This window comes from Triticum urartu, chromosome 5, assembly GCF_003073215.2.
Source record: "Triticum urartu cultivar G1812 chromosome 5, Tu2.1, whole genome shotgun sequence".
Lineage (NCBI taxonomy): Eukaryota > Viridiplantae > Streptophyta > Magnoliopsida > Poales > Poaceae > Triticum > Triticum urartu.
This window is the reverse complement of record NC_053026.1, coordinates 19175076-19182582: the sequence shown is the minus strand read 5'-3', so window position 1 is coordinate 19182582 and position 7507 is coordinate 19175076. Positions and strand designations below refer to the sequence as shown.

General features: G+C 44.5%; 2 protein-coding genes across 3 annotated transcripts; both read right to left on the bottom strand.

Annotated features, from left to right (window-relative positions):
* Positions 1–652: 652 nt before the first annotated feature.
* LOC125507114 (GATA zinc finger domain-containing protein 10-like) lies at positions 653–3674 on the bottom strand. The gene is made up of 2 exons (XM_048671803.1): positions 3457–3674; positions 653–1859 (listed from the first exon to the last, which is right to left on the bottom strand). The coding sequence occupies exons 1-2, from the start codon at positions 3535–3537 to the stop codon at positions 912–914; spliced, it is 1029 nt and encodes a 342-aa protein (XP_048527760.1). The 5' UTR covers positions 3538–3674; the 3' UTR covers positions 653–911.
* A 2224-nt stretch (positions 3675–5898) lies between these two features.
* Positions 5899–7500, bottom strand: LOC125507113 (TATA-box-binding protein 2-like). 2 transcript variants are annotated; one of them, XR_007282836.1, is made up of 6 exons: positions 7205–7500; positions 7082–7126; positions 6901–6993; positions 6670–6771; positions 6426–6596; positions 5899–6295 (listed from the first exon to the last, which is right to left on the bottom strand). XR_007282836.1 is itself a non-coding variant. In XM_048671802.1 (6 exons), the coding sequence occupies exons 1-5, from the start codon at positions 7283–7285 to the stop codon at positions 6522–6524; spliced, it is 396 nt and encodes a 131-aa protein (XP_048527759.1). In that variant the 5' UTR covers positions 7286–7499; the 3' UTR covers positions 5899–6295; positions 6520–6521. The 2 variants fall into 2 exon arrangements, 1 of the variants encoding a protein (XP_048527759.1); XM_048671802.1 differs by having other exon boundaries at positions 6520–6596; positions 7205–7499.
* Positions 7501–7507: the final 7 nt, after the last annotated feature.

Here is a 7507-nt window from a genome sequence, read left to right as displayed (position 1 = left end):
AGAGAGAGAGAGAGAGAGAGAGAGAGAGACCCTTGCTGTCTGTGTCTGAACCTGGCTGATGCTTGCAGCAGGATTGTTTCTTGCAGCCAGTCCGTACATCCAATGTACTATTTGACTCCCCATGGAAGCTCAACGACTGAATCTGTTGTGGCATTGTGGTTGCAGTCTCCAGATTTGCTGCCACAACTCTTATCAGTGGTTTGGAAGTTCAGATTCTGCGTATGCATGGTTCAGGAAAGAGGGGACATCTACTAATCTGCAAATAGATGTTGGAACTATGTGGGACTTGAAGATTGCAGAAAGAAGAAAATATCTATCTCATTTGCACACCAGCAAAAGCACACACCCAGCCCTCACAAGAAAATTTGATAAATCCAATATAAAAACAACTGTGAGCATGAACATACACAACGCATGCAGAACACAAGATCTTTTATCCAGTGTTTTTTATCTGCATGTCAAGTGCTGTGTGTGATCATGCATGCTGGGTAGAGACTTCTCTAGCAAATCCAACAACCAAACTAAACAAAACTCTGTTCCAGACTAGAAAAAAGTCACCAATGCCCAGGATCACGAGATGCAAAACAGCAATGCAGCAGGGCTGCTCAACTTCAGCCCTGCAAACAAAACTCGGAAAGGGGACAGGAAAACGTAGCATAACATCGCAATATAATGGCAGGCATAATATTGTATCAACCAACCATAAGTGACGACGAATCCAGGACTAGAGAAATGGTTCTCTCGAGCGAAAGACTGACTGCTAGAGCTAACAAGGAGTTTCAACTGAGACCTAACTGGGTTTTCGCGTTCGATTCTTTCCTCCTGACTGATGATCTACATGACTACGGCCCAATGGCCTCTAAGACCCGATGCGACAGACTCAGGAGATGCTCCTGACCAGCGGCAGAAGCTCACATATCCGAGTGCGAGTACTCATGCTCGTGCTCGTTCTCGACACTCTTCCTCATCTGCATCACCTTCTTGTGGGAATTGGAGTGCATGAAGCTCACGAAGGTTGGGCTGTTGGCAGGCCTGTACTCTGGCAGCAGCCTGCCGGACTTGTACCTCACGCCGCACGCGTTGCATAGGGTCTTGGGCCCTAGAGGGCCGCTCCTCCACTGTGGCGTCGTGTGGGACAGGCAATGGGTGCACCGCTTCACTGGCTCCTCTAGTGGGACCTCCTCATTCACATATGTCTTCTTGGTCCTCCTCTTGCCCTGCTCGTCTACAAATGAAGTCTTCTTGATCCTCCTCTTCTCCTGCGGAGGCTCCTCATCATCTCCATAGTATGTGGTCTTCTTGATCTTCCTCTTATCCTGCCCCCTTCCGTGATCTTGTTCTTCGTCAACTTGTTGGCCGCAGCGCTCCAGTTTGATGAACCCGTTCCCTGCCTTGAGCCTCAGGCTACACGTGTTGCACAATAATGCCCCTGATGGACCGCCCTGCCACTGCTGTGGTGTTTGGTTGGAGTTGGACAAACAAATGTTGCACCTCATCACCACCTGTTCTTGCTTGAACTGCACAGTGTAGGGCTTATATTCTTCCTCGTTTTCCTGCTCCGGTTTTTGGACAAGTTCTTGGTCCTTGTCTTTCTTGGGGAGGATGAGCTCACTCTCTGCTAGCCAATGCTTCTGATCAAGTAGTAGTGGTGGCTCAACAATCAGGAAATATTCTTCATCGCTATCTCTTATAACAGAGGCCAGGCTTCTCTTCTTTCTTCTGGCATTGGAAGATGAAGGATGTGGCAGCTTCGGGTTTACAGATGCTTGTTCTTCGGAGACAGGGTACGATGCAGGGTTAGACAAGCAGTCCTCTAAATAGATGGAGACCCACTCTGTCCTGCTGCTGTCTTCACTTTCCTGCAGATCAAAAAAGAGTAGCATGGCACGTTTAGACAAAATGGCCAAACTGATTGTCTAAGAATATATCACTAAATGGAATTACACAACTGCAAGGAAATCTACTTCTCATAGAGGTCCTGTTCTATTGTTTTTGCCAAGAAGCAAGCATGTGAGGATGAATAAAATGAATGGAATGCATAGGGAAGCCTTAATGGACTAGGGACTGTCATTGGCAATATGGTTCCCAAACAAAGAGTAGTAGAAGTATGGAGTAACAAAATTTCCAAACAGATTACTGCATAAAACTACTATCGAAGAACAAACAGTCCTACAGTCAGCATCCTTTACTTTTTGAACTAATTCCTTAAGTCCACACCATCAATCAACAGAAAATTTGCTTTGGAGGCATTCGAATTGGCAAGTGATACTTGAGTTCAGATTAAGTTACTGGAACGAAACTAAAAGTCATGCTTTTACAATGCAATTAAACACCGTGGAACAGAAACCACCATGGCAGTTTCTCACAACAGGATGCAATTAAACAGTTCAGTAGTCCACGAACTTCAGTCAACGCTAAATATGAGGAACATAACTGATGCATTTCCTAATAAGTGATACAATGGATGGGATGTTTCCTTGAATTCTGCAAGGAGTTACAGACCAAACCTGAAGAACCCTTCAGACAAAATTGAGATGCTGACTGCCATTACCTATACTTTTCCAGTCATAAGGTTTCCACACGAATTGATACAAAAGAAAAACTACAATATCTCTGTCACAATCTTGCATACGCATCGTCTCACAGCGGCCAAAAGGATATTAACGGTGGATGCGCCTATGCAACGACAATGACAGGAGGGAAGGAACATATGCACATCGACATTGATTCAAGGCCATAAGAGCACACGCATTACTTTTCCTCTTCCGTGACATCACATCGAAAGGGGCACATAATACTTTTCCCCAATGGATAATTGAAAGAACGCGATGAACCTGACACGAACCCTAGTAGGGGGGGTAAAACAATTATTGCACGGTCGCTGGAAAAAAATCCCCCCTCGGCGGGCGGCAGTTACCATTGAATGAATTGCTCAAGAAATTGAAAGCTTCTTCCCTCCCAACCAAAGCAATATTCTCCTAATAATAGACACAAACGTGAACAGAAGGACTCCTCCACGGGAGAAGACCAAAACAGTAAAAGTAACACGGGAACAGAGCCGCCATTTCTTTTTTCCCTTTGCGTTCCAAACATTCAAGAGGAATTTCATCCTAAAGGGAGGGGGAACACAAGCAAGAAACCGGCGAGACCACCTAGGGTTCAAGGAATCACACACGGACCAGCCTAAACCCCCATAATTCTTGAGCAGGCGGCGGCGGCGGCGGCGCCTAAACCCCGCAAAATATTGCTCTGCAAAAGCGCAACCCGGAAGACATCCAAGAAAGCATTCAGAAACCAAGAACCCCTGGTTCTCGGGCATCTTCCCTCCCGACGAAGCAACCAAAACCCCCGGTTCTTGGCCGGGGGGAACAAGTCCTATTCGCAGGGGAACAAACAATCAACCGGAACAAGCGGGGAAGAAGGGGGGGAAAGGGGGTGGTAGGAAAAGAAACCGACCATGGCGGGCTCCTGGGGAAACATGTCGCCGAGGGCGGCGGCCGCCGCCGCCGCCGCATTCGGCGGGTGGTGCACGTCCATGCCCCGCCGCCCCCAAACCGGTGGAGTGGAGAGAGGAGATAGAGGGGAGGGGGGAGGGAGGCCGGGTAGGGATTCCGCAAGAGCTTTCTTTTGTTTCCCAGCGGAGGTTTTTATGGGGAAGAGGAAGGAAAAGAGAGCGCGTTGGGGTTACGATTGAGGGGGGGAAAGGGCCGGTTTTTACCGTGCTGGGAGGGCAAGGCCCAGCAAAAAGTTGCCCCCTTTGCCTCTCTTTTGCTTAGCCCTGAGGTTTTAGGGTTTGTTGTTTACAATGGACTCACTGGTTTCGTCGGTTGCACACAACATGGGTTCAAAAAGGGGAAGTTTTATTTGTTTGTTTGTGTGTGTGTGTGTGTGTGTGTGTGTGTGTTTCACATGACAATTGTGTTTGGGTTGTTGTGGGTTTTATCCATCCACATGAGGAGATAAGATGATGATACTGTGAAGTTTATCTTGAGGGAGAAAAGATTTCATGGGAGGTTAAGAAAAAGAGAATTTGTTGATTGTGGAAATGCATCTAATGGTTTTTTGATGTAATTCACACACAAAATTTGTTTTTGGATATACTTTGCATGATATAATTTTTTTTGTCTGGCCAGCAAAGTTATTTCTTAGGATTCTGATGGTTATGTTTGGGTAAATTTGACGTGATCAAATACTTCGATTGGTTGTTGTTCGGTTTGTATCTCATTGGTACGATAAGATAATAACCTTGTGTGGTTTATCTCGGGGGAAAACCGCGGGAGGTTAGGGCATCGAAACACTGCTAAACGTTCGGACACTTTGTGTCATCCAACGTCATGCATCAAATGTTTGCGGACCGTTTCTATGTTTAAAAATTACACTAATCAGAAGCAAAGTTGGGGAAGGTTTGTCGGCGTCCGGATAGCCGCCACATAGGCATAAAGACAACCAAGGCCCCCACAAAAACCCTATACGGAGCGCCACTTTTCTCACTCCATCCCTCCACCCTTGCTCTGTACCGCGTAGACTGAGACTGATGTCGCCACTGTATCACCCACTCCGCTGCCCAGGCCTTGCCGGACCTCCACCGCTCCACCCTGGGCAACAGCCCCGACTTGACGGCGCCTCCTTTCCACCCTTGGTTCGGTCGTTGCCCAGGTACCCTTTGCCCCCTGCACATTGCGGTCCATGGCGGACACCACCCCCGACAAGTGTTCGGTCAAATGCCATAGCCATTTTTATTGATGTTTTTGTTGTTTATTTTGAAGCAAACATGATGAACACTGCGACTTTTGAAGAATTTATTCCAAATGCATATTCACCATCGAGTAACTCACGAGCAGTTTCAGAATTATCCACTTGAGCATTTGTGTGCGCTTCGGGAGGGGGGGCGACTAAAAAAATTGTCTGGATAAGTTGAATTCAAATTTGAACTATTTTAGGGGAAGACTTCATGTTTGAATTGTAATAATTATTTTGAGTTGTTGTTGCATTGCAATATTTGCACATCATGATCATAGATGAAGGATGATATTTATCTTTTAGTTATGTTGAGTGCTCTGCATATATGATAAAAATAAGCAGGGACCGACATTTGGTGCACCGGGTTAGATGAGCTTCTGCTGTCCGTGGTGTGCGCGGACGTTTGGGTGTCCGGTTTGGTGGACGGCGTCGGAGATGCCCTTAAGCAAGAGATTTGTGCTAGATATGGTGATGCATCCAGTGATCTCTGAATAAGTGTGCACCATAAATGCATTTTAAATTAGCAGCAACATTGTTTAGTAAGCATCGGAATTTCAATTTTTGTTTCAGATAAAATCAATAAGGTATGATAATATTTTTAATTATTACTTCGTCAAGAAGTTTCTTCCATAACAAGTAGACTATTATTTTTATTAATTAATACCGGATTGGGATTTGAATTTAAATCCTGCAAGAATATACCGGATTGTCATGAATGAATTGAGATTAATGGAGAAATCTGCAGCGTATCTTTGGTTCGATCTGTTGCTCCTTTGCCCAGTTTTGCATTACATTTATTCTTGTGTCGGCCGTATGAGCTAGGACAGAAACAGAGGCAGTGAGCCCTTTCAATTTTTCGTACTGTTTTCCCTCCTTCCCTTCCCTTTCATCACACGCAACGCAAGCAGAGAGAAATGAAGGGGCCACACTCGTGTGTGAATTGCTCTTCATGCTGTCATGAATTTTTGTGAGTATGTGCAGCTTTTCTTGCTCTTGTGATTTTTGTAACTTTATCATTGTTTTCAATGCTGATGGATGGATTCTGGTTGAAAAGGAGAAAAAGGCAAGCATTACAGAATTTTTCAGCAAATGTTAAATGGCCGATTTAAGTCATTATGTCCTTACCGAAATGCAACTGACTGAGACAACGCAAACGGATAGAAATAACACAAACTTCCTCTTGCTATCTGGCTCGACATGAAGCCCTCTTTTTAACAGGGCGCAAAAGCGTCTACAAGTACATATACATTAGCTGGCCTTTTCATCATCAGGAGAAAAAGGCTCTAGAATCCAGGAGCAAAATTTGCTTGGGTTTTACTCAACTTCCACAAGAGTGTTTCGAGTGAGGAACGATGACAGAATAGGCCCTGCGATGATCAACCATGATCCATCACAAAAAGAAGACCCTAGTCGATTACGACAACAGGTACTTTAAATCTGATGGACAGTAATATATATATAGGTTCCACCGGAAGACAGGCTATGCCTAGACTTTGTGAGGTTGGAGCTGGCAGCAAGCAACAATATCTCCAATTCTGCGTACTTAAAAAGTCACCTGCACACAGAAGAGACGGCGTCCGCACTATTAGTTTCTGAAAGTAGCCACTCATCGCAGTCCAGGAAACACCGCAAACAAAAATAGAACAAGCACCAGAGGCACTGAGCAGCAAAAGGGACAAATCCACCTTTAGTGGCCCAACTTGTCAATGGAACATGGCATTTCCTATCCTATTCCCAACATAGCAATGTCCATTAAACATGCACTCTCAGGAATTATACCATCATTGCTGCACTTTTCTGAACTCCGTCAGGACAGGATATATGTTCTCGAAGGCAGTGTATGTCTCTTCTCTCACCTACAAAGAGAATAGCTTAGACATAGCACCATTATTGAGTAATAGGAAAAACCCAAGGGAAATGACTACCGACCTTTGCTCCAGTCAGAACAATCTTGCCAGAAACAAAAATTAGGAGGACAATCTTTGGCTGCCTCATCCGGTAAATCAGACCAGGAAATAGCTCTGGCTCATACTGTCAAGCAACCGTATAAAATATCAGTTCCAAAACAAGGAAATAGAGAAGTTCCAAGAAAGAAAGAAAAATACTGCCCATGATAAAATAGTGCTAACGGAAACCACAGAATTCAACTTGGTAACTTACACTTGAGAAAGCGCCATGGGAATATGCGAGGCCCTCAAGCCTGATAGGGAATTTGACATCACAAGAGGCAACAATATTCTGGATCTTGAAGTCCTGACATTACAGGATTAACAAACGTTCAGCAAACAAGCAATTATCAAGGTATGAACATGCACACTTTACACAAGTATGGGATGGGTACCTTGAATTTTGCAGGAAAGCCAAGCTTCTGGATTATACGAGCATACTGAAAACAGGAAAACATTTACAATTTGAGAACCTTTTGCCTCTGATATGTATGAAAGGAAAGAAAGCTAGACAATACCTTTCTAGCTGCAAGTTTAGATTGCTGTTCACTTTTTGCTCCAGTGCAAACCTGATAACACAGCAATGGTATACTTTGCATCAGCGTGTAATTAGGAGGATAAGACTACACTAAGACCATAACTCTCTGGTATAACTATCAAATCCACTTCCCAGAAAACGTTAACAAAGTCAACTGAATCAAAACATTTTTGCAGGTTTCCATTATAGTGAATGGGACCAACTGATACCCAAGGAATTTGAATTGAACTCAAGTATCAACCCAATCTCAACAAATCTTTACTTTACTTTCCAGTGGCTGAAG